This window comes from Heterodontus francisci, chromosome 2 (genome assembly GCF_036365525.1).
Source record: "Heterodontus francisci isolate sHetFra1 chromosome 2, sHetFra1.hap1, whole genome shotgun sequence".
Classification (NCBI taxonomy): domain Eukaryota; kingdom Metazoa; phylum Chordata; class Chondrichthyes; order Heterodontiformes; family Heterodontidae; genus Heterodontus; species Heterodontus francisci.
Genome location: NC_090372.1, coordinates 175,639,203 through 175,666,888, shown reverse-complemented (window position 1 = coordinate 175,666,888; position 27,686 = coordinate 175,639,203). Strand labels below are relative to the sequence as shown.

The 27,686-nt window shown below is 41.8% G+C and overlaps 1 protein-coding gene across 4 annotated transcripts in view; it reads right to left on the bottom strand.

Moving 5' to 3' along the window:
• acbd5a (acyl-CoA binding domain containing 5a) overlaps nucleotides 1-27,686 on the bottom strand; it is a 123,299-nt gene that overhangs the window by 83,224 nt on the left and 12,389 nt on the right. For 3 of the 4 annotated variants that reach the window (XR_010969134.1, XR_010969135.1, XM_068014042.1), the window contains exons 2-3: nucleotides 22,461-22,581; nucleotides 9,923-9,995 (exon numbers count right to left, since the gene is read on the bottom strand). Coding sequence is in view for 2 of the 4 variants with exons in the window: in XM_068014042.1 (XP_067870143.1) it covers nucleotides 9,923-9,995; nucleotides 22,461-22,581 (194 nt within the window). In the remaining 2 variants the exon portion in view is untranslated. The remainder of the gene's footprint in view (nucleotides 1-9,922; nucleotides 9,996-22,460; nucleotides 22,582-27,686) is intronic. The other variant, XM_068014055.1, reaches the window with a different exon arrangement.

The following is a 27,686-nucleotide window of genomic DNA, read 5'->3' as shown; positions in this document are numbered from 1 at the left end:
ACTGCTGCAGAAAGGACTTTCCTTCAGCCACACAGGCTCCAAGCTCTGAAATTCCTCCCATAAACTTTTCTGCCTCTCCATCTCTCACCGCCTTTATAAACCCTCCTTAAAATCTACCTCTTTAACCAAGTTTTTAGTCAACTCTCTCAAATTAAGGAGGCAAAAACAGACTTTATACAAGCTTCTTGATTTAAAATAGCTTAGACATGAACAATGAAAATTTTCAACAATCAAGGAAATCATTTTAATTTCAGGTGCCAATTTGAGCAAATAATTAACTTGCTCCTTGGTATAGATGCACACATTTTCATTCAATTGCAGTACTGATTAAATGACAAGTACGATCCTTGAAATATAAAATGCTGCATTCCCAGTACATTTGCGCATACTTATAATGAAAGTAGTTACAAAATTAATTTTAACATAATACTTCCAAAAAAGGCCAGGATCTGTTACAGAAAGCAAGCCAAGAGCTATGCCAAGTGAAAAGGGTAAAAACACTATAATAGTGTATAATTTTGGCAAGAACAAATGTGGATAACTATTACTTAATAATGATTAGAAACAGATTTACTACAAGTAATATATACAGCAAGATCACACAAGGCTTCAAATACAGGAAGATTTTAAATAATGTTGGTACTCTCACATACGACTTTTTAATTTTGATCTACCAAGTCGTTATATGTCGCATAAAACCACAAGTAAACATTCTCATCCTTACTCTGTGCAGCATTTTATTACTTACCGGAAGTAGTAAATTGCTGTTAGATTTGGGAAAGGAAAATAAGGAATATTTCAGAGTCATGGAAGCTTCTTGATCTCCTCCTTTGTCTAAATTTGGTTCAATATTACCCAATTTCTTTATTCTGTTAGGCTATAAGATTAAACAAGTAAAATAGCAGCCTTACATTAATTGAGTATATGAACAACATTTCTGATACAGTATCACCTTTATATGCATAGCAGTTCAAGTAGGAAAGTGAGAAGATGGGCATACAGCTCTGCATTTTGAGCTTAAATGCAAACATGCACACTACCTTTAGCCATGCCATTTTTCTCAGATCAGCTTTTCTCAAGTCAGGTGAAAATATGGGAGGATCTGAGGACATTTTTAGTTCAAATATATACGGTGGTAATTCCATCTGCAGTTCATACAAAATCTAATACAAAGCAATTTTTCTTCAAAAAATTATATAAAGAGGGTGACATAAGAAAATATATCACACCAACTTCAAAAATGTAGTGCAGTGGGGAAATCAAAGCATTTTTACTTAAAATAGGTGAACACGCCAGGGTTCCTGATATAACTGAGAATTTATAGATATATTGGAACACAGCAAACTTTGTTATTCCTTAGGGACATACACTGGGTGGAAATTGATAGATCTTCCTTACTATATAAGAATGAGTACAAGGTTCTAAGACCATTAAATAGACACCCAAACTTCAAAGGAGACAATAAAGCTAATCTTGAGTTAGTTTGCTTCAAGTGCTTTTAAAAACAGAGCTATTGTCTCTTTGAAAACTTCCAGCATCAGTTCTCTTCTCAAAAAGACCACACTTGATCCAGGGGAAGGCAGCAGTAGCCAGGTCCATGGCACCGTGGCTGGCTCTGCTGTTCAGAAGGGCGGGAAAAAGAGTGGAAGGGCTATAGTCGTAGGGGATTCGATTGTAAGGGGAGTAGATAGGCGGTTCTGTGGTCGAAAACGAGGCTCCCGAATGGTATGTTGCCTCCCAGGTGCACGGGTCAGGGATGTCTCAGATCGGCTGCAGAACATTCTAAAGGGGGAGGGTGAACAGCCAGTTGTCATTGTGCACATAGGCACTAATGATATAGGTAAAAAACGGGATGAGGTCCTACAAGCAGAGTTTAGGGAGTTAGGAGCCAAGTTAAAAAGTAGGACCTCAAAGGTAGTAATCTCAGGATTACTACCAGTGCCACGTGATAGTCAGAGTAAAAATGAAAGAATAGTCAGGATGAATGCGTGGCTTGAGAGATGGTGCAGGAAGGAGGGGTTCAGATTTTTGGGACATTGGGACCGGTTCTGGGGGAGGTGGGACTATTACAAATTGGACGGTCTACACCTGGGCCGGACTGGAACCAATGTCCTTGGAGGTGCTTTTGCTAACGCTGTTGGGGAGGGTTTAAACTAATGTGGCAGGGGGATGGGAACCAATTGAGGTCAGTTGACAGTAAGGAGGTAGTAACAAAAGCCTGTAAGGAACTAGATAATGAAGTCAGTGTGACTAAGGGGAAGAGCAGGCAGGGAGCAGATGATGAATATAAAGGGACTGGTGGTCTGAGGTGCATTTGTTTTAATGCAAGAAGTGTAGTAGGTAAGGCAGATGAACTTAGGGCTTGGATGAGTACCTGGGAGTATGATGTTATTGCTATTACTGAGACTTGGTTGAGGGAAGGGCATGATTGGCAACTAAATATCCCAGGATATCGATGCTTCAGGCGGGATAGAGAGGGAGGTAAAAGGGGTGGAGGAGTTGCATTACTGGTGAAAGAGGATATCACAGCTGTGCTGAAGGAGGGCACTATGGAGGACTCGAGCAGTGAGGCAATATGGACAGAACTCAGAAATAGGAAGGGTGCGGTAACAATGTTGGGGCTGCACTACAGGCCTCCCAACAGCGAGCGTGAGATAGAGGTACAAATATGTAAACAGATTATGGAAAGATGTAGGAGCAACAGGGTGGTGGTGATAGGAGATTTTAATTTTCCCAACATTGACTGGGATTCGCTTAGTGTTAGAGGTCTAGATGGAGCAGAATTTGTAAGGAGCATCCAGGAGGGTTTTCTGGAGCAGTATGTAAATAGTCCAACTCGGGAAGGGGCCATACTGGACCTGGTGTTGGGGAATGAGCCCGGCCAGGTTGTTGAAGTTTCAGTAGGGGACTACTTTGGGAATAGTGATCACAATTCCATAAGCTTTAAAATACTCATGGACAAAGACGAGAGTGGTCCTAAAGGAAGAGTGCTAAATTGGGGGAAGGCCAACTATACCAAAATTCGGCAGGAGCTGGGAAATGTAGATTGGGAGCAGCTGTTTGAAGGTAAATCCACATGTGATATGTGGGAGGCTTTTAAAGAGAGGTTGATTAGCGTGCAGGAGAGACATGTTCCTGTGAAAATGAGGGATAGAAATGGCAAGATTAGGGAACCATGGATGACAGGTGAAATTGTGAGACTAGCTAAGAGGAAAAAGGAAGCATACATAAGGTCTAGGCGGCTGATGAAAGACGAAGCTTTGAAAGAATATCGGGAATGTAGGACCAATCTGAAACGAGGAATTAAGAGGGCTAAAAGGGGTCATGAAATATCTTTAGCAAACAGGGTTAAGGAAAATCCCAAAGCCTTTTATTCATATATAAGGAGAAAGAGGGTAACTAGAGAAAGGATTGGCCCACTGAAGGACAAAGGAGGAATGTTATGCTTGGACTCAGAGAAAATGGGTGAGATTCTAAACGAGTACTTTGCATCGGTATTCACCGAGGAGAGGGACATGACGGATGTTGAGGTTAGGAACAGATGTTTGATTACTCTAGGTCAAGTCGGCATAAGGAGGGAGGAAGTGTTGGGTATTCTAAAGGGCATTAAGGTGGACAAGTCCCCAGGTCCGGATGGGATCTATCCCAGGTTACTGAGGGAAGCAAGAGAGGAAATAGCTGGGGCCTTAACAGATATCTTTGCAGCATCCTTAAACACGGGTGAGGTCCCGGAGGACTGGAGAATTGCTAATGTTGTCCCCTTGTTTAAGAAGGGTAGCAGGGATAATCCAGGTAATTATAGACCAGTGAGCCTGACGTCAGTGGTAGGGAAGCTGCTGGAGAAGATACTGAGGGATAGGATCTATTCCCATTTGGAAGAAAATGGGCTCATCAGTGATAGGCAACATGGTTTTGTGCAGGGAAGGTCATGTCTTACCAACTTAATAGAATTCTTTGAGGAAGTGACAAAGTTGATTGATGAGGGAAGGGCTGTCGATGTCATATACATGGACTTCAGTAAGGCGTTTGATAAGGTTCCCCATGGCAGGCTGATGGAGAAAGTGAAGGCGCTTGGGGTCCAAGGTGTACTAGCGAGATGGATAAAGAACTGGCTGGGCAACAGGAGACAGAGAGTAGCAGTAGAAGGGAGTTTCTCAAAATGGAGACGTGTGACCAGTGGTGTTCCACAGGGATCCGTGCTGGGACCACTGTTGTTTGTGATATACATTAATGATTTGGAGGAAAGTATAGGTGGACTGATTAGCAAGTTTGCAGACGACACTAAGATTGATGGAGTAGCAGATAGTGAAGGGGACTGTCAGAGAATACAGCAGAATATAGATAGATTGGAGAGTTGGGCAGAGAAATGGCAGATGGAGTTCAATCAGGGCAAATGCGAGGTGATGCATTTTGGAAGATCCAATTCAAGAGTGAACTATACAGTAAATGGAAAAGTCCTGGGGAAAATTGATGTCCATAGAGATTTGGGTGTTCAGGTCCACTGTTCCCTGAAGGTGGCAACGCAGGTAAATAGAGTGGTCAAGAAGGCATACGGCATGCTTTCCTTCATCGGACGGGGCATTGAGTACAAGAGTTGGCAGGTCATGTTACAGTTGTATCGGACTTTGGTTCGGCCACATTTGGAATACTGCGTACAGTTCTGGTCGCCACATTATCAAAAGGATGTGGATGCTTTGGAGAGGGTGCAGAGGAGGTTCACCAGGATGTTGCCTGGTATGGAGGGCGCTAGCTATGAGGAGAGGTTGAGTAGATTAGGATTATTTTCACTAGAAAGACGGAGGTTGAGGGGGGACCTGATTGAGGTGTACAAAATCATGAGAGGTATAGACAGGGTGGATAGCAAGAGGCTTTTTCCCAGAGTGGGGGTTTCAATTACTAGAGGACACGAGTTCAAAGTGAAAGGGGAAAGGTTTAGGGGGGATATGCGTGGAAAGTTCTTTACGCAGAGGGTGGTGGGCACCTGGAACGCATTGCCAGCGGAGGTGGTAGATGCGGGCACGATGGAGTCTTTTAAGATGTATCTAGACAGATACATGAATGGGCAGGAAGAAAAGAGATACAGAACCTTAGAAAATAGGCGACATGTTTAGAGAGAGGATCTGGATCGGCGCAGGCTTGGAGGGCCGAAGGGCCTGTTCCTGTGCTGTAATTATCTTTGTTCTTTGTTCTTTTAAATGTGTCACTGTCTCTCAGCACTGTGACTAAGAATTCAAAGAGTTTTGGAAGACATTCAATCCTCCTCCTTATTCTATAGCCAGGGAGATGAGAGCCTTTCTGCAACTATCAGAGAATGAATGCTACGCTTGGCTCCAGTGAGGTGGTTGAAGTAATGAAAAGATTTGCAGGCTTATGAACAGTCTGACAGGTGACAGGAAGGCTCCATCAATAGCTGTAACCATCTTTATACCAGCCAATAGCATTTAGCTCTACATGATTGAGACACGGTAGGAAAGAGGGAGATTAAGGAATGAGGGTCAGACACAGGAAGAGGGAAACTGGGAACTAGGTCAGGGAGATTAGGGACAGAGTGTGAAACTGGGGACTGGGGGTTGAGAGAGGACTGACGAACAGGGTGGAGTGGCTTGGATGTGGGGCACAGCATTTCCTGCAGAGCCAGGGGCAGCAGCAACATGGCTTTCATGCAGCACAGAGAGGAGCAGTCAGTAAAGGGGGTGAGTGAAACCTGGGGACTTTACTTGGAGTGAATAGTGCAAAATTGTTTCCATTGGTGGGCGAGTGGGAAACAAGGGTTCGGAAATGGAAGATTCTCACTGCATGCAGGGAGTTTGCACGTCCAGGTTTTACACCAAAAGCTCCAACATGGGGAGACGGTGATATTGTGGTAATTTCACTGGACTAGTAATCCAGAGGCCCATGCTAATGCCCTGGGAGCATGGGTTCAAATCTGACCACAGCAGCTGGTGGAATTTAAATGCAATTAATTAATAAAAATATGGAATTGAAAGCCAGTCTCAGTAATGGTGCTATGAAATTATCATCCATTGTCGTGAAAACCCATCTGGTTCACTAATGTCCTTTAAAGGAAGGAAATCTGTCGTCCTTAACTTGTCTAGCCTACATATGACTCCAGACCCACAGTAGTTTGGTTGACCCTCAACTGCCCTCTGAAATGACTTAGCAAGCCACTCAGTTCAAGGGCAATTAGGAATGGGCAACAAATATTGGCCTTGCCAGCGATGCCCACACCCCATGAAAGAATAAAACAAAAAAACTGCCAAAGTTCACGGCCAGCTACAAGAGGCAGAGAGCAGCGAGAAATGCAGTCGCACCTCACTTCCCTCAGTTCCTCTCTTAATATAGCAAACACACAAACAACCCTGAGCCCAACATGCCATCTCAAGTGTCAGCCTCTCACTCAGGTTCTCAAGGAGTTTGTAACTGGAACCTGAGTCAAGCTTCAAATCAGCAGCAAAGGGTACAGCTGCATGATAGGATTTGAAGTGTACAACTTGGAGGCAACGGTATTCTCTGCACTGGTCTCTAAATGGCACTACTGCCTCCCAAATTTGCTCCCTTTTCTTTAATACATGGATGTTAAAAATGTTAACCAACTTGCAAATATTATCCCTACTAGGAATTCATTTGGGACAAAAAAAATTTGACATCGTCAGGCAAGCCCCCACCTGCCAAGAATGAGGAAAATTAATTTCGCCACGTGAACATTGATTTTAAACTGATAATGGTGAAGAAAGAAGTTGTTTTAAAAAACAATTGGAGACTTTGGCTGGAGAGTGACATTAACATATCAACAGACAAGTACTTCAAAGGACAAAGGAGCTATTCCCTGCTCCAATGGACTTTTGATTACTAGACGTTGAAGCATTCTAGGTTAACTACTAAGATGGCCGAACACACACACAGACGTGGTCGGGCCAGTTTGGTCACATGACTGACTGACTGTTGGAGTTTTCTGAATTTGAGCTTCCAACAAGGAATTGGAACTCAGAAGGCGGTTAGCTCCTGTACTGAAAACACCTCTCTCCTGTTCGCTCTCATTTCACTCTCACCATCTTCGGAAACCACTGAAAACATATAAACCCCAAGAGAGAAAAGTTTCCTACAGTGACCAAAGTTTAAGAAGAATACTGGGCCCCAACGAAAAGCAAGACTACCTACAATCAAGGACCCTATAGCGAGCTTGATGCACAGTAAAAACCCCTCTTCAGAGATTCCCTCAAACCTCTCCATTTTATTTTTTTCTGCTCTTTTCTGTCCCTATTTGCATGTGTGTATCGCGTGTGCATGCTAGCTTGGGCGCATCGTATATTTGTGGCGTTAACCGTATTACAGCTCAAGTTTAAGGTTCAATAAATTTCACTTTTCTTCTTTAAACCTGGTGTGCTCATTTCTTTGCCTTATAATTGGAAAGCTGTGAACAAGGATTCACAAAGGGGGAGCTCAAAACCTTGTGTTTAAAATTAAACCCCATTTCAATAAGACCCCTCGACACCTTTCTCACCTGGTCGTAACAACATCCATTCCAAAGATTATTAAAAAATGTAATTCTCCATCTCCTGCTCCCCAAGTTGGAGTGCTCTGGGAAAGTGTGCATTAAAATTACATTTTCTTCTCCTCAAAAAGCGACCCTCATAAGTGGCAAGAGCTGCAACCACCCACATCACTCCCCCACATCCAATGACAAGCAGGAAATTTGATACTGAACCGTGCTGTTTCAATGTGCAGCCACCAATCCACGCCAATGGAATCAGAAGGTGGGAGATCATGAATTATAACTAGAATTAACTTTAGATGGGAAATGACAACTTTTTATTTGAGCAAAACAACTTGTGAATGAGGACAGTGATGTAAATTTAGATAGGATTTTAAACACCCATGTTAGAGAGAAAGGGAAGCAGTAGAGCCCAAAGGACATTTATTGTAGCAACCTATGTTTCAAATGTAAGTATGTTTGGATCAAGAAAATAGCATTTGTCCAGTCAAAAGAGAATTTTTCTGTTGCTCAAGAGTTTATTATAAAGTTAGTCAACTATTTCAATTCCTTTTATTCAGTGCAGTTTGCACTAGGACAACAAGCTGTAATGTATACTGTACTGTTGTAATGCTCAAGGTCAGATAGTTAAACTGTTTGGACAATTCTGTGCCCAGTTTTATGAATACCTGCTGATAACATGCCACTCATTTTCGCACAGGACACATATGGTATTAGTTCTGGTGTGTATATATATATTTGTTCGTTCAAACACAACTAAAGCAAATTTTAGCAAACAGCTTTTGATCCTGTGGTCTCAAAATCTTGCCAGAATTTCACTAACTTGCACACTTATCAAATGCACAAATAGATAAAAATGTATATCATTTACAAGATGGTTTCTTTTGTATTGTGATATTTCAAAATAGTATTGCCTTTGTCACTAAGATATATGCATTTGTAGACAATAGGTTTTTAAACTATTGAAATAGGGGACTATTCAGCTCCAAGCCTTTTCTGCCAGTCAAATAGATTATGGCTGATCTGTATCGCAACTCCAGCAACCTGCTTTGGTTCCATAACCCTCACTAGCCTTGCCTACCAAAAATCTATCAATCCAAATTTTTTAATTTTCAACTGACCTAGCCTCAACAGCTTACTGGGGAGATTTCCACTACCCTTTGCGTGAAGGGGTGATTCTTGATACTCCCCTGAATGGCCTACCTCTAATTTTAGTTACACCTCTTTGCTCTACACATATCTATCAGAGGAAATAGTTTCTCTCTATTGACCCTATCAATTCAATTAATCATTTTAAACACTTCCATTAGATCACCCCTTAATCTCTGAAACTCAAGGGAATATAAGCCTATAATAAAAGCAAAATACTGCGGATGCTGGAAATCTGAAATAAAAACAAGAAATGCTGGAACCAGTCAGCAGGTCTGGCAGCATCTGTGGAACGAGAAGCAGAGTTAACGTTTCGGGTCAGTGACCCTTCTTCGGAACAGTTCCAAATTTTCCAATTCAAAGAATCAATACCTGAATAAGAGATCTTGGAAGACCATGACTGAGACATCTACAATTTCCTCACCTACTTCTAACAGCTTGGGGTAGAAACCATCAGGTCCTGATGATATGTCCTTCTTTAGTCTCATTATTTGTTCCTTACTTTTAAAAAAAAACTTGTATTCAAATAGTAACTTCCTCCACTTTATTTTTCTTTAGTTTTCCTCATATCTCTGGTGCTTTATTCACAACCTCTACCTTGAAGACCAATATAAAGTATTTAGCAAGTCTCCCATTTTCTGATTTGAGTCTTTTTCTAAACTAGAGTCTATGAACGCAGGCCACAGAGAATTCCCAAGCTTATCAGTTTCTTATTTGTTCACTTATTGGCATGTTGTCTCTGTTATTGTAAGTATTAAAAACAGCTTTCACAGCACTAACACTTTTTCCATGGATAAAAGATAGTCTTTCTGAAGTTAACACTAAACATCTCTGGGATGCATCAAGATTTTTAGAGGTTCATCAAAAGAAAAGCTTGTAAATCACAGTTGCAATTGGGCGGCACAGTGGTTAGCACCGCAACCTCACAGCTCCAGTGACCCGGGTTCAATTCTGGGTACTGCCTGTGTGGAGTTTGCAAGTTCTCCCTGTGTTTGCGTGGGTTTCCTCCGGGTGCTCCGGTTTCCTCCCACAAGCCAAAGACTTGCAGGTTGATAGATAAATTGGCCATTAGCAATTGCCCCTAGTGTAGGTAGGTGGTAGGGAAATATAGGGACAGGTGGGGATGTGGTAGGAATATGGGATTGGTGTAGCATTAGTATGGATGGGTGGTTGATGGTCGGCGCGGACTCGGTGGGCCGAAGGGCCTGTTTCAGTGCTGTATCTCTAAACTAAACTAAATAAGCAACAGCTTCAGAAAACTTGTGTCATTGTTTATTTTACCTTTTTCATTTCTTCAACATAGGAAATCATGGCTTCTTCTTTGGACATGTCTCCCAGGGAATTCCAAGCATCCCTACAATAAACACAGGAAGGTATTTCTGTTAATGACCCATGACAAAATGCAAACCGATTTTCAAGCTCCAATCATTCTAAACCACACTCAGCAAGTTTCAAAAGTAATCGTGAAGGCCCAGAGGAAAGGATTTGCTGATTACTGTCAAGCAAACTACATTTTCTCTCTTAACAGGCAACACCCAACTTTTCAAATTAACTTGTCTGCTCACTTCTTTTCCCCAAACCTCAGCTCTCAACTTCACAGATATCCTTACATTTGGGGGCAGTTTGGAGAAGGCTCACCAGGTTTATTCCTGGAAGGACAGGGTTGTGTCATGTGGAAAGGTTGAGCATGTGGGTCTATACTCATTGGAGTTTAGAAGAATGAGAAGTGATCTTATTGAGACATATAAGATTCTGAGAGAACTTGACAGTATAGATGCTACAGGGATGTTTCCCCTTGTGGGAGAATCTAGAACTAGGGGCCATGGTTTCAGAATCAGGGGTCTCCCATCTAAAACGGTGAAGAGAAGGAATTTCTTCTCTCCGAGGGCCGTTAATCTTTGGAGTTCTGTTCCCCAGAGAGCAATGGAGGCTGGGTCATTGAACATATTCAACACTAAGTTAGACAGATTTTTGATCTACAAGGGAATAAATGGTTATGGGGGTCAGCAGGAAAGTGGAGTTGAGACCAAGATCAGATCAGCCATGAGCTTAATGAATAGCAGGGCAGGCTCGAGGGGCCGTATGGCCTCGTCCTTCTCCTGCTGCATATATTCTTATCCTATCCAACAAAAAAACCAAGGCAGAATGACTTCTCTAATTATCAAATCTTTTAATCAACATCTATAACAAAACATATTTGTTTATTTAGATTTAAGACTTCTCCATTGCCCAACTAAATACAACACACAACTCCCACAGTTCTAATTTGTTTTCCGAACACATATAATCTGTTTTCAGTAACACAGTTAGTAGAGCAATGTTAAGAACTGAAAGAAAAGATCTGTAGTACTGGCACATGAAGCAAAAAAACGACACATTGGCAGCTATGCTGTTGCACTACTGAGCAGAAGGAACATATTGCTCCAGCTGTCCCCAACCATCCATAGTGTGATCCTAAATTCATGCAGTTTCCACACAGAAACAAACAAGGAGGGAAAAATTGAAAGAGATAACTTGCATTCACAGAGCACCTTTCATGACTTCAAGACATCCCAAAACCAGCTTACAGCCAATGAATGATACACGTCTGAAGTATAACCAATATGGCACTAATTTTGCACACAAGGTCCCACAGACAACAATGAGATACATTGTTAATAATCTAGTTCAGTGATGCTGGGTGAGGGATGATGTCTCAGGCACCAGGAGAATTTCCTTGCTCTGTTTTGAATAGTACCATGAGATATTTTATGCCCAACTGAGAGCACAGACATAGTAGACAAAAGGCTGGCCTCCAACAATGCAGCACTACCTGAGTACTGCACAAAAGATTCAACCTAGATTCTATACTCAAGTCACTGGAATGGAACTTAAATCCATGACCTTCAGCCTCAAGAGGTGAGAGTGCTAAATGCCAAAAGGTGATCCAGCCTCCAAGGTGTGCTCAAGAGTATCAATTAGCACAAGTTGCAAATATGTCATTATTCACCCTCTTGTTTGCGCCAGGAAAGGGCCTATAAATTTACAAAATGGGAAGAGACAGAAAAGAAAAGAAGTGACTTATAAACATCTACCTCAAACATACACATTGTTTCACAAATCACTTCTTTTCTGTCTCTCCCCATTGTGTAAATTTTTAGGCCCTTTTCTAACACAAGCAAGAGGGTGGATAATGACATGTAAAAAGAAACGTTATTGTTGCAAGGTAGTTTTGGGCTCAGACTCCCATTTTTAAAATTTGTTCTTGGGATGTTGACAAAGCAGCATTTATTATCCATCCAAACTGCCTCAAGAGCATTAACAGTCACGTATAGGCTAGGCTGTGTAGGAGTGGCAGGTTCTTTTTCCAAAAGGACATTTGGGAACCAATGGATTCACAATCTAGTAGCTTTCATGGTCTTTTTTTTACAATACCAATTTCATAACAAGTCATGGTGGGATTTGAACTCTCAAGCTCAGGGTATTGTAGCCCCATGCCATAACCACAACATTAACATGCCCACTGTTGCTTGGTATTAGTTAAGATTACAGAACAACCTTTAAGGTACCCAACCCGTCTTTTCCCTCATCTCCTGAAGGCATTTACTGTTTGGTGGCATATGACTACCATCACTAGGTACCCTATGATAACTTGTCCAATTGAATATTCACATATGAACCTTAGCTTGGAGTTATTGGATTGTGAAAGGCATCATAACGAACTCAATCCTGTTCGATATGTACATTTATACTGAAGCACCGATCAGGCATGGGAACCATGGTAAAACCCTAACCTCAGGTGTTGAGGCAAATTCTAAAATTCTTACGGCAATCCTGGCAAATATTAGCTAACTCAATGAAGACAGAAGACTGAAACTGGTAATCAGCTGGTTCGTACAGTTCAGGTGTATTAACCAGCTGAGTCATTAGGATCGATTGCATCGAAAAGAAACACATGATTATTAGACACCAGACAAGAATCAGGAAAAATAGAACAATTATTAAATGAACAGTCAGAAACTTTTTCTGAGAGATACCTGGTACTCAGTGTTGCACCAGGAAGAGTCTTACATATCACAGCCAGAGCTGTAGTACACTATTCAGCGATGATCAGGCCAAATATAATCAGTTACTGATTGTGCCTAGTGATAACAACTATTAAATACATGCATGGAAGTCAGGATTGGGCTTGCTTGTGAAATCTCCTGGAATTGAATTAGCTGCAATTAGAAATGAAGAATGCTTGCTTGGTGAGGTGCCTGAGTACTGTCTGTGCCACTAATTAGACCTCAGGCAAAGTAAGCAGCTTCACAACAGGAAGGGAAAGGAAAAAAAAATGAAGGACTTGCACGATTTCACTGACTTACACATATCTATTCATAATTACTTATGTACAGGGCTCCACACAGTGTTTAATGGATGCATTATATCTGCCTTTATCAGAATTTCATTCCATACAGTTCGGTCAATCCCCTATCAGTTTAGTAGTAGCCAAGCAAAGGCTGGACTATCAGATAAGCCAACTAACCAGCTCTTTCCCAGGTTGGAAAAATCAAAATGATATTCTCAGTTTATACTGTAGCCCGTGAAGACCATCTCCTCTCAGGGAATGGACATTTTCCATAGAACAACAGAAACTTACAACAATAACAACTCAAATTTATATAACACTTTTAAAGTAATAAAATGCTCCAAGGCGGTACATAGAAGCATTATAAAAAATGACACCGAACCATACAAGGAGATATTAGGTCAGATGACCAAAAGCTTGGTTAAAGAGGTAGGTTTTAAGGAGTGTCTTCAAGGAGGAAAGCAAGTTCGAGAGGTGCAAGGAGCTTAGAGCCTAGGCAGCTGAAGGCACGGCCACCAACTGTGGAGCAATTAAAATCAGGAATGCTCACCACACCAGAAATAAATAAGCACAAGTATTTCATAGGGTTGTGGAGCTGGCAGAGATTACAGAGAACAGGAGTTATAGGTGACTTAGTGCGAGTTTTGACTAACCTCAGGTTTAGGGAGGTAGAATGTCGGAGACCAGCCAGGACAGCATTGCAGTAGTCAAAGGCATGAATGACAGTTTCAGCAGCAGATAAGCCGAGGCAGGGGTGAAGTCAGGCGATGCTACGGAAGTGGAAATAGGTGGTCTTAGGGATGGCGCGAATATGTGGACAGAAGCTCACCTTGGGGTCAAATATGATACCAAGGTCGTGGACAGTCTGGTTTAGTCTCAGGCAGTTGCCAGGGAGAGGGATGGAATCAGTAGCTAGGGAATGGAGTTGGGAGCAGGTACCAAAAGCAAATACTTCAGTCTTCCCAATATTTAATTAGAGGAGGGGATTTCTGCTCATCCAGTACTGAATGCTGGATAAGCAGTCTGATAATATAGCAACAGTGGAGGAGTTGAGACACAGTGCTGAGGTAGAGCCGGGTGCCATCAGCGTACATGTGAAAACTAACGCTGTGCTTTTGGATGATGTCCTTGAAGGGCAGCATCTAGATGAGAAATAGGAGGGGGCCAAGGATAGATCCTGTGGAGGGGGGGGGGGGGGGGAAGGGAGAGGAGGGACAGTACTACCAGAGGTAATGGTACGGGAGCAGGAAGAGAAGCCATTGCAAGTGATACTCTGCCTACCCTCAGATAGATAAGCATGGAATCAGGTGAGAGAAATCCCACTCAGCTGGACAACACTGGTGAGGTGTTGGATAAGGATGGTGTAGTCAACCATGTCAAAAGCAGCAGACAGGTTGAGAAGAAATAGCTTACCTTTGTCACAGTCAAATAGGATGTCATTTGTAACTTTGGTAAGAGCCGATTCAGCAGCGGTGAAAACGTGATTGGAGGGATTCAAACATGGCGTTCTGGAAAAGACAGGCACGGACTTGGGAGATGACAACATGTTTGACAACTTTGAAGAGGAAAGGGAGATTGGAGAAGGGGCAATAATTTGCAAGGACGGTGGGGTCAAGGGTTTTTTTTTTGAGAAGGGTGATAACAGTAGATTTAAAGGAGAGGGACAACAACTGAAGAGAGAAGAACCGTTAGCAATATCGGCTAATATGGAGGCCAGGAGTGAAAGTTGGGTGATCAGCAATTTAGTGGGAATAAGGCCAAGGGAGCAGGAGAAGGCATGAGGGAAGATGGGAGAAAAACTACAGAAAGATGCAAGTTCAGGGCTGGTGGGCTAATGAGGAGGAGGGACAGGGCAGAGACAGCTGATTAGATGGTCTTGTTCTTAGTGACAAAGAAGCTCATGAGCTCCTCACACTTACTGTTGGAGGACAGGGTGCAGGAGACCACGGAGAGGGGCTTAAGAAAATGGTCTGCAGTAGAAAAAAGAAGCCGAGGGTTATCTTTGCATTCCAGACAATTGTGAAAAACATCATTTGATCAGTCATCCTGGCCAATATTTATTCCACAACCAACATCACTAAAAAGAGAGAGACTATCTGGTCATGGTCTCATTGCTATTTGAGAGACCTGTTGTACAAAAAGTGGCTGCCATGTTTCCTACAACAGCGACTACACTTCAAAAGCACTTCTTTGACGTCCTGAGGTCGTGAAAGGTACTGTATAAAACACAAATTCTTTTTTTCATTGCTATGGAATCTGCAGATATATGAAAGCCAGGGATTGTATATCAATTTTCAATACATCTCAGAGGGGAAATATTTAACCACCATTTAGCATCTTTCCATCAAATAGCAGAGAATCTAGCTAAATGGGGAAAATGTGGGTCAATAACTCATAATTTTTTTGGTTACCATGGGCACCAATTTTTTTTCAAAACTTTGCAACAAAAATAAACCAAAAACCATGAGAACATTCAAGTCAATTACACTTCACTGTACCTCATTTTTGAAACATGTCGACTTTCTCTTTAGGGACTAACGATAACCATTCTGCTGGTTTTGACCAGTTTATGAAACTGCAGTTTCCCCTTTCTAATTTTACTTCGGTGTATTATTGCATCTCCAGTTTGTCTGGTTAAACAAAGAGTTAGAAGACTCCAGTGCCAGATATTTTATAACACAGCAAGTAGTTGGTGAATTTTTAGAATTTGCCACAGGGAAAAATGTTTCACAAGTTTTAACCAGAATGTCCCACTAAAAACTATAACAGACTTTTGATTCTGAGAAAGACTAGTCAGTAGGAATGAAAGCTACAATATTAAACAAAAAGGATGGAAATGTGGCAAGAATACAACAAAAGAACAAATGGTTGGAAAGGGAGTAAAGGACACTGATGTGACTTTTGAACTAGCAAGTTAGCTTTTAAAATGCTAAACGCAGAAAATAAAGACACAGCTAGTGGATTTATTTCAGCCCTGCATCGGACGTGAATAATGCTCGGCGAACAAAGACAGACCAACTATTATTAAGCTCCCAGTAATCTCAATGATCAAAATCTGCTTGCTGTTTCCTGTTGTTTTCTACAGAACCAGAAGCCAATGCTACTAAAATGAGTACATGGAAATCAGCAGGAAACATGACAATACAAACCGTAAATAAGCACAGCTCTGAAGAACTTACATTCAGGCAAACTATAAACAGCTATCTCTGAAAATTTAGTTGAAGTTTACCTTCTGAACAACAATGAGTTTGGATTATAGAAATACAGCTGCTAAATCACAATCCTCTTCAAAAGCATACTGATATAAATCTATGAAGCACATGTCAAGGAGGAGCATTTCATGCCTACTAACAGGAAGGAATCCCTTCTCACATTGCCTAGCCAACATCAGCAAAATAGGAAGATTGATATTTATAATCAACAAGGGTAGATTAGTAACCAATTTAAACCAATGGGAAACAAGGAAATGGCAGAGGCTTTGAACAAGTATTTTGCATGCTTTGCACGGCAAAAGACACTAAAAGCATCCCAATAATCGTAAAAAATCATGAGGCAAAAGGGAGGAAGGAACTTGAAACAGTCAATGTGAAAAAGCACTAGGAAAACTAATGGGACTAAAGGCTGACAAGTCCCCTGGACCTGATGACCTGCATCCTAGGGTCTTAAAAGAAGTGAATGCATTGATTGTAATCTTCTAAAATTCACTAGATTCTGGAAAGGTCCCAGCAGATCGGAAAACCACAAATTTAACACCCCTATTTAAGAAAGGAGGGAGACAGAAAGCAGAAAACTCTAGGCCAGTTAGCCTAACAGCTATCATTGGGAAATTGCTGGAATCCATCCTTAAGGAAGAAGTATCAGGACATTTAGAAAGTTATAATACAGTCAAGCAGAGTCAACACGGTGTTGTGAAAGGGAAATCGTGTTTGTCAAATTTATTAGAGTTCTTTGAGGATGTAATGAGCAGGGTGGACTAAGGGGAACCAGTAAGTTGGAGAAATAAAATGACAGCCCACCAGAAGCTCAGGGTCACACACACAGACTGAACGGAGGTGTTCCGCAAAGTCACCCAATCTGGGTTTAGTCGCCTCAATGTAGAGCAGACAACATTGTGAACAGTGAATACAGTATACTAAATTGAAAGAAGTAAACATAAGTCACTGTTTTACCTGAAAGGAATGTTTGCAGTGTTAGAGGTAAGAAAGGAGAAGGCAAAAGAGCAGGTGTTGCATCTCTTGTGCGTGCATGAGAAGGGGAGAGAGAGATACATGTATTTTCACTGATTCATAGATGATGTACAGACACACAAATAGTGGTTAATTGTGTAGGGTACTGGAGGACAAACAGTGTCTATGGAATTGTACTCCAGTCAGTGACCTACACTTTTAGGAGAGTAGCAGCAGCCAAGTTAAAAGTGAAACACCAACTTGCATCTGTATAAGGTCTTTAAAGTATAAAAATGTCTCCTGTGAGTCTCATGAACGTAACCAGGCAAAAACTGCCACCGGTCCAAAATGGAAGACGTTAGGAGGGGTCAAAGAGGTATATTTTAAGGACGGTCATACAGCGGACAATTAAAAGATTTAGATAGAGGAAATTCTAGAACTTATGGCCGAGGCAACTTAAGGCACACCTATCATTTAAGTTGGGTGAAAGAAGTGTGGGTGTGCAAGAGGCCAGAGTTGGATGATTGCAGAGTTCTTAGGGATTTTATGGGCTGGATGATGTGAGCGAGATAGGGAGGGGTGCTGCTATGGAGGGAATTGAACACAAGTATGAGATTTGTAAATTTGAGGCATTGGAGGACTAAGACCCATTGTAGGCTCGTGAGCACGATTTGGTCTGGTTAGGATACAGAAGCAGAGCTTTGGATGAGAACAAGTTCATAGAAGTTGGAAGATGGGAGGCCAGCCAGGAGAGGACTGGAGTTGTTCTTTGTGACAAAAACACACAAAGGTTTCAGAAGCAGAGGCAGGGGAAGAGAAAGATGATTTTGCAGAGGTAGAAGTGATGGAGAGAACATGGGTAAAAAGTTTAGCACAAGGTCAAATTGGACAACAAAGGTTACGGTTTAGTTCAGCCCGAGAAAGTGGCTGGCAACAAGACAGAATCAGTGGCAAGGGAGCAGAGTTTGCTGCAGAGTCTGAAGACTATAGCTTAATGGTAGAAATTGTGGCTCATCCAGAACTGGATGTCAGCAAGCAGGCTGACAACACAGTGGCACTGGAGGGGTTAAGAGGGGTGATGATGTGGTTGAGCTGCGTGTCCTCAGCATACATGTTGAACCTGAAGTCATGTCTTCAGATGATATCCACGAGAGACAGCATGGAGATGTGAGCTAGAAGGGGCACAAAGCAAGATCCTTGGGAGACACCAGAGTTAACAGTATGGGGGTAGGAAGAGAAGCCATTGTAAAAGATTATCTGGCTGCACCTGGATAGGTTAGAGTGGAAAGAGGTGAGAGCTGCACCATTTAGGAGAGGTGTTGGAGGAGGATAGCAAGAACGGAAGAAAAAAGATGTCTCAAGAGGAGGTGTGAGTGGCAGAATGATAAACAGCAGCTGGGGCAACAGATTGACTGTGTCAAAGCCTGCAGAGAGGTTGAGAAGGATGAGGAGGGATAGTACACCATGGTCAGAGTCACAGAGGATGTTATTTGTGACTTTGATTATTGCCTTTTCAGTACTGAGGCAGGAGTGAAAACCTGATTGGAGATGTTCAAAGATGGAGTTGCGGGAAAGGTGAAGATGAATTTTGAAGGCAACATCACATTCAAAGACTCAAGAGTAAAGGGAGGTCGGAGATGGGCAAGTAGTTTGCTGGACAAAGGGGTCAAGGGTGATTTGGTTTTTAAATGGAGAGTGTGGGGGAATGAGGGTAGATTTGAAAAGTGAGAGGTTTAATTACAATAGCCTGGATTTTGTTGCCAGCGACGAAGCAAGGGCCCTCGCTGCCAACCTTGAAGAAAGATGCGCAGAGAAATCTAGGACCTTAGTGGTGAGAACTTTATCCCTTTTGACATACAATTAATAGCAGCTTGGCTTAATGGGTATTCTCAGTGTTGAGCTGCAGCGAGATCATAAAACCGTCCGTGCAGTCAATCACATTAAAGCATTCTCGCAGACCGCCAACCAGGAAATGAAAAGTGCTCTCAAATCACTTGTTAAAAATTTTTACAAAGACCTAAATAGAAATTGGTAGAGACACAGAGAAGCTGAAATATTATGAACAAATATTAACGAAAATCATTTCAAAACATCGAGTCATTAATTACAATGGCAACATTTAACAGCATTACACAAATATAAAATTATTTTTTCAGGGTTGGGTTGGTTGTTCAGCGGTAGTTATTACTCAAGTCATCATTTAAAACCCCAATTACACCTCACTGAATAAGGCTTTTTAATTTTGGTTTCTAACAGCGATGAGAGTGAAAAGGGGGAAGTTCTCACCAAATCAACTGATTTTGCTGATAGCCAGCTCGAGATGGGGGTGAGGGTGCAACGGGGTAAGAGATCCACAGCACAGCCTGTGGTGAAATAGTGAATGACAAATCGCGACATCAGGATTTCTGCATTAATCTGCGCTTATGCTAAATCCTGAAGATGCTAGTCAGATTCAGAGGGGTAATAGTGGCAAACAGTCGGTGTTTGCCATCAAAAGCCCCATAAATTCCTGGCCATTGTCAGCTAGCATGGGAAGTAGGAAGGGAAATTGGACAGTTTACTAGAATTAGGGCTGAGAGAGCAAGAGATGAGTCTCATGCACAAGACAAGCCTGGAGAGGGCATGAGGACAAATAAGAGAGAAACTAAAAAAAGATGCGGGTTCAGGACTAGAGCAGGGTGGAACCCTGGGTGAACTTGGCTTGGTGGGCAAGGAGAAGGGAGGGATGTGGCAAAGGCAGCTGAATGGTTTGTCTTTTACTTAGGTGTCAAAAAAGTTCATTAACTACACACACTTGTTGCAGGTGAGGTTGGAGGGGTCAAGTGAGGAGCCTGAACTTGCATACATAAAAAATAAAAAATGTGTCCATTTTGTCGACTAGTATGGACAATAATCACAAATTTATTTTAATTAGGCAGAAAGGATCACACCACCAGAACTCTGGTTCAACACTGAAAATACACTTCTGACATTAAGTAGTGTCCAATGCTATAGCTTAAAAATGTCATCAGGATTCGAACAGCTTGGAAAGTTGGTTTTATAAATTTGAAAATGAATTGATTTAATTTGTTTATGGTATTTAACATCAACATGCCAAAGATTTCAATATAAATCCCATTTAGTCCATAAAGTGAAACACATTTGTCTGAGGAATTGATTTTCATTTGCTTAAAACATGCAACACCAGTACGATAATTCACATTCTACAGTAATGCTTGTATAAAGAGCTGTGATAATTTATATACTGATGTGAATCAGTGATTGAAGTTAGAGCAAGTCTCAAGTTAGATTTACTCTCAATCATGCCCAAGAAAGGCATCAATTTATTTTTATATTATAAAATTTAAATGAAATATTTACATTAGAAATCTTTAAGGTATTAATAGCACAAGATCAGATCTAGAAGGAGCACTGAAAGTTGAATATCATCAAATCATCTATTACTCAGAACTGTCTGTAGTAATTTTCAATAACAGTGATTGTAAATAGAAGCATTTGAGCAGCAGAAATAAGACCACAATGAGATGCATGTTTCAGTTGTAACAATTCAGGGGAAAACCTAGAAACAGGAGAAGGCCATTCAGTCCTTCAAGCCTGTTCCACCATTCCATTAGATCATGGCTGCCCTGTATCCAATTCCATTTACCCACCTTGGTTCCATATCCTTTACCCAACAAAAGCCTACCAATTTCAGTTTACAAATTTTCAACTGACTCACCCCAAGTAAGCTGTTGGGGCGAGGAGTTCCAGATTTCCACTATCTTTTGTGTGAAAAAGTGTGTCCTGACATCACCTCTGAAAGGCCGAGCTCTAAGTTTAAGGTTATGTCCCTTGTTTGGCAAAACACTGCATTAAAGTAAACATGGAGAACAGTATCTCCATCTGACATCTGATTCAGAAAAGCTGATGGATTGAAAATTTTCTTCTCCAATGGCTCTACAGGTTCTATAGCAAAATGTCCCTGGGTGGTCTCAATGTAAATTGTAGTGGAACTAGTTCATAGTACCAAACCAGTCAGGCATGGTCATAAAATCCAGTGTACAAACCTTTCTTCCTCCACATATAATTCTTGCTTTAGGAAAAATAGAAGCATAGAATGGTTACAGCTCAGAAGGAGGTCATTCAGCCCATCATGTCTGTGCCAGCTCTCTAAGAGCAACTCACCTCGCCCCACTCCCCTATCGTTTCCCCAAAGCCCTGCAAATTGTTTCTCTTCAGATAATTATCCAGTTATCTTTTGAAGGCCTTGATTGAATCTGCCTCCACCACACTCTCAGGCAATGCATTCCAGATCCTACTCACTGCGTTAAAAAAGTTTCTCCTCATTTTGTCGTTACTCCTCTTGCCAAATCAGTGCCTTCTGGTTCTCAATCCTTCCGCCAACAGTAACAGTTTCTTCCTATCTATCCACGTAACTGAAGACCCTTATGCATGAAACCATTCTCGTGAATCTTTGGTGCTCTCCCTAATCCTTAGCATCCTTCCAAAAGTGTGGTGCCCAGAACGGGACACGATCCTCCAGGTGACGCCAAACCAGTGTTTTAAAACAGATTTATCATGACTACCTTGTTTTTGTACTCTATGCCCCTATTTATAAAGCTCAAGATCCCATCCACTTTATTAACTGCTTTCTCAACCTGCCCTGTCACCTTCAATGATTTGTGCACATAAACCTCTGCTCCTGTACCACCTTGAACATTGTACCAATTATTTTATATTTGTTCTTCCTACCAAAATGAATCACTTCACACTTCTCTGCATTAAATTTCATCTACCACTTGTCCACCCATTCCACCAGCCTGTATGTCCTCTTGATGTCTATCACTGTCCTCCTCACAGTTCACAATACTTCCAAGTTTTGTGACAGTCGCAAACTTTGAAATTACACCAAAGTCTAGGTCATTAACATACATCAAGACAAGCAGGGGTCCTAACACTAACCCCTGGGGAACCCCAAAATATATCCTTCCTCCAGTCCGAAAAACAACTACTCCCAGTTTTGTATCCATGCTGCTACTGTCCCTTTTATTCCATGGGCTCCAACTTAGCTGACAATGTAAAAGTCATCAAAGTTTGGGGAGAAAAAACAAAACTGTATCAACAACTCCAATTTTAAAAGTCCTGGAAGTTGTATTTTTGCAGTCACAGGATTGCCGTCTTTATGTTATACTGTATGGGCTCAATGTTACAATCACTGATATTGTACTTGCACAGGTATTCATGTGAAGAAGCTAACTTCAGGTTAAGAAGCAGAATGCAACTGACAGCAAGACAATTCTACACCATCAATAAATTAAGTCAGTAATTGTAAAACAAATATCACCATTTGTATTTGCCAATAGGATCCCAGAAGCCAGGCCTAGGGGTGCTGCAGGGCCCCAAGGTCGCTTGCTTGTAATAACTGTAGAACTTCAGCATTAGCTCATTGGATGGTTGAAATGAACCTGTTTAATAAGACATTTCAAACATTTAATTAGTCCAATATTTTCACTTTTTAAAAATCAGTTAAAATCTAATTAAAACAGCTGCAAATAACATTGCAAATGGAAAGTCACTATAACAGTATCAACAAAGCTTCTGTCTAATTGGTACATTAGCTGTTACAGACTAGTGAATTAAAATCTAGCAATTCTGGATTCCAAATAGATCTGGTCAGGTACTGACCTTTACTATTGTGGCCCAATACATTTGTCTCATGTGGATAATTGGGAATCTAGATGTGACTAATGTATTTTTGATTAGTAAATTAAAAAATAAACAAGAGGGATCATCATCATTGGGCATGTGAAGTCAATACTCTTACTTACACAGTGTACACCTGTGTACTTCAACCTTTATGAGCATTTGTTGGCAAAATGTTAAGATGAAAAGCAGAGTGCAAGTGTTTTTTGATCACAGGCAATGATTTGCTTCCTTGGTTACTGTTTAGTCATATTTGCTGAAATAGCGTGCAACAAAAGTGAAGTCATTAAACTTCAACACCTTGGAAACTATGTTTGCCAACCCCACCGAAATTGCCCAGGAGTCATCCGGTATGGGGCACGAATGTCCCAGACACTGCTGCACTTGAAATTTTTTGCTGTAGCAGCACTTACCCACACCCTCCCCACCACCCAATCCATAACCTGGCTACTGCAGAGAAGCCCCAGCTCAGTTATGTCAATGCCCCCTGCCACTGCAAAGAGCTGGCTCCAGCTTAGAGATGTCAAAGAACCAGACTGACTCAGAGTCTTGGGGGGCGGGGGGAGAAAGGAGAGGTGCACTACTGGGTTGACAGAGTGTTAACAAGGACTGGGGGCAGCGGATTGGGGCTTGGGGAGATAGTAACGGGGTCAGGGAGACTGGAGAATGGAGGGTCAGGGAGAGGGGGAGACGAAGGATGAAGGATCGGGGCATACAGAGACTGGGGAAGTGAAGTGGGTGTGGGGTCCAGCATTTGCTTGCAGAGCAGGAAACAGAGTAAATGTGGAGAGTGGGACTGGCATTAAAAGAGTTGCTGCTAATATTTACTGGCTAAGTACTGAAAGATTGCTTACACTGGGGGGCAAATGGGGAACTAGGGTACAGAAACTGAGGTTTTATACTGGAAGAACCAACAGGGACAGAGAGAAGAGAGGTTTTTGAATGTATGATCTGCCCATCTAAAAGTGCCTTTCATTACAGATACAACCCAGGGTAAAGAAGAGTCTGCTACACATTTACAAATATAAACCTTAGTTATGGAAAATTGCAATTTTATGGATGTTAAAGCAAGAAGATACTCTGTCATACTCAAATATCTTGTTCCACACAGACAGCAGTGGAAGAAATAAATTGTCTCATTTGCAACTAGGCACAGGAGATCCTAACTATTTGTGGAAAGACGTACCTCAATAAAAATCTGAATGTGGGGGAGGGAGGAAAAGCGAAAGAGAGATATTACCAAGACTGTACCTCTATCGATGACATCTAGGAAGACAAAGAACCTACTGATCCACACTAGTCCATAAGGACAGGTTTATAAAAGCTCTCGAAACATTGTTAAGTACTAGCATGTAGACTTTATTCTATTCAACATACTAGTTGTCTAATGCTGCTAACAGCTAAGGAGTCTAATTCTGAATTAATCTTACCAATTTGTATCAATTTCAGATGATAAACTCAACTGTAAATTTATAATCAACAAGCAGTTACTGTTGAATTGCTTTTGAATTACTGTGACATAACTAAACATTCTTCATAACTCCATTTATTTTGATTCAGCAAGTGGGAAACAGCGAGAGCGGAGCCCGAGCACAGAGAGACCGGGAGAGAGAGAGAGAGTTCATTCAGTGAGCGGGAATTACCTTCTGGGAGCAGTCCAGGCGCGCCGGAGTTTTGAATAAAAAAAGTCAACAGTGACATCACAGGAAAGCTGCTAGGTGATTGGTTGGTGAGTAATAGCCGTTAGGGAATAACTCGAAATAGCTCAGTTAGGAACTAAAGTAAAGTATTTTGGGGGGGGGGGGGAAATCAAGGTTTCTAGTGTAAATAATCTAATTTTTGGGTAATTTAAGGGAGTAAAAACAGAGTGAAAAAAAACAAAGTGACATCACAGAAAAATTGTAAGTTCATTGGTTGGTAAGCAACTGCTAATTTGAATTACCTCTTCTAAATTGATTTCAGATTAAAGATGAATAGGAGAAATATTTTGCAGATTAAAAACTAAAAGCCAGTTGGAAATTAAAAAAACAAATTAAAATCTAATTAAATAAAATAGAGATGTAGGGCCAGGCGACGTGTTGTACCAGCATGATGAGGGAGCTGGTGGATCCCATTGTGGTTCCCAGTGACCACATCTGTAGCAATTGTTGGCTACTCGAGGAACTCCGGCTCAGAGTTGATGAGCTGGAGGCTGAGCTTCGGACACTGCGACACATCAGGGAGGGGGAGAGTTACCTGGACGCTGTGTTTCAGGAGGCAGTCACACCCCTTAGATTAACTACCGTGAATTCGGCCAGTGGTCAGGGACAGGAGGGTGTGACTATGGGTGAGGCAGGTAGAGGGATCCAGGAGGTAGTGTTGCAGGAGCCTCAACCCCTGTCCTTGTCCGACAGGTTCGAGATTCTTGCTCCCTGTGTGGACGAGAGCAGAGAGTGTAGGGAGGATGAGCAAACTGACCACAGCACCGTGGTACAGGGAGCCATTCAGGTGGGGGGAGAAAACAGAAATGTAGTCGTAATCGGGGATAGTATAGTTAGGGGCACAGACACTGCTCTCTGTGGCCAGAATCGAGAATCCCAAAGGCTGTGTTGTCTACCTGGTGCCAGGGTTCGGGATATCTCATCTGGGCTGCAGAGGAACTTGGAGTGGGAGGGGAAAAATTCAGTTGTCGTGGTCCACATAGGTACCGATATAGGTAGAATGAGGTTAGAGGTTCTGCTGAGGGAGTATGAGCAGCTAGGGACTAAATTAAAATGCAGAACCAAAAAGGTGATAATCTCCAGATTACTACCTGAGCCACAAGCAAATTGGCAAAGGGTCAATAAGTTTAAAGAGGTAAATGCGTGGCTCAAAGATTGATGTGTGGGAGAAATGGATTCGAATTCGTGGGACATTGGCACCAGTACTGGGGAAGGAGGGAGCTGTTCCGATGGGACGGGCTCCACCCGAATCATGCTGGGACCAGAGTCCTGGTGAATCGTATAACTAGGGCTGTAGATAGGGCTTTAAACTAAATAGTGGGGAGGGAGGGTTCAGTTGCATGGAAAAACAGGAAGTTAAAGGAGAAGGTAGGAGTGCAGGTTAGTGGTGAGGCTGATTGTTACCAAACTGCAAGTAGTATACCGGTTAAACCAGAAGAGAGAAATAATAAACAGGCGAATAAAGCATCAGTGCTGAGGGGCAGGTTAGGGGGTTTAGCCCAAATAAGAGTTCTATATACAAATACACGGAGTGCAAGAAATAAACTTGATGAACTGCAGGCGCAAATTCAAATGGAAAATTATGATGTGGTGGCCATTGCGGAGACGTGGCTGCAGGATGGTGGGGACTGGGAACTAAATATACCTGGTTATAAAGTTTACAGGAGGGGCAGGGAAAATGGGAGAGGGGGTGGAGTAGCCTTACTGATTAGAAATAATATCACCTCATTGGTGAGGGAGGATATAATGAGGGGAAAGCATCCAGTGTAGACCTTATGGGTGTAATTGAGGAACAGAAAAGGATCTAAAACTGTAATGGGTGTTATGTATAGACCCCCTGGTAGCAGTTCTGAGGTGTTAGATTGTATAAATGCACAAATTAGGCAAATGTGTAACAAAGGCAGAGTAGTATTAATGGGGATTTTAACTTACACTAGATTGGTAGAGGCAGACTAGCACCTGTCAGAAAGGTAGTGAATTTCTGGAATGTGTCTGGGATAGTTTCCTACAGCAATATGTCCTAGATGTAACAAGGGGACAGGCAATATTCGATTTAGTTATGAGTAATGAGCCAAATTTAATTAGCAGCCTAAGTGTGCATGAACATTTATCAAATAGTGATCACAACATGATCGAATTCAAGGTTGCGTTGAAAGTGAAAAGCACGAATCAGCTACTAGAATTTTAGACTTGGGTAAGGTGGCAGACATGTTGAACAATTACTTTGCTTCAGTATTTACAGTTGAAAAGGAGGATAACTTGCCGGAAGTCCCAAAAAAATTAATAGCCGATAGGGGACAGGGACTTAGTACAATTAACATAAGTAAATCATCAGTAACAAGGAAATTAATGGAACTAAAGAGTGAGAAGTCCCCAGGACCTGACGGTTTCCATCCAAGGGTGTTAAAGGAAGTAGGGGAGCACATTGTAGATGCCCTAACTATAGTCTTTCAGAGTTCCCTAGATTCAGGAGTGGTCCCTCTGGATTGGAAAGTTGCACATGTCACTCCACTTTTTAAGAAGGGTGAAAGGGGGAACCAAGGAAATTACAGACCAGTTAGCCTGACATCTGTGGTGGGCAAGTTGCTGGAGTCTGTAATCAAGGATAGGGTGACTGAACACCGAGAAAATTTACAGTTAATCAGGGACAGCCAGCATGGATTCATGATGGGAAGGTCATGCCTGACAAATCTTATTGAATTTTTTGAAGAGGTGACTAAGGTAGTGGACAGGGGAGTCTATGGATGTTATTTATATGGACTTCCAGAAGGCATTTGATAAAGTCCCACATAAAAGAGTGTTAACTAAGGTAGAAGCCCATGGAGTTGAGGGCAAATTATTGACATGGTTAGAAAGTTGGTTGAGTGGTAGGCAGAGAGTAGGGATAATGGGTAAGTACTCCGATTGGCAGGATGTAACTAGTGGTGTCCTGCAGGCATCTGTGTTGGGGCCTCAATTATTCATTAACGACTTGGATGATGGCATAGTAAGTCATATATCCAAATTTGCTGATGATACAAAGTTAGGTGGCATTGTAGACAGTCTAGATGATAGCATAAAATTGCAAAGAAATATTGACAGACTAGGTGAGTGGGCAAAACTGTGGCAGATGGATTTCAATGCGGGCAAACGTGAGGTTATCCATTTTGGACCAAAAAAGGATAGAG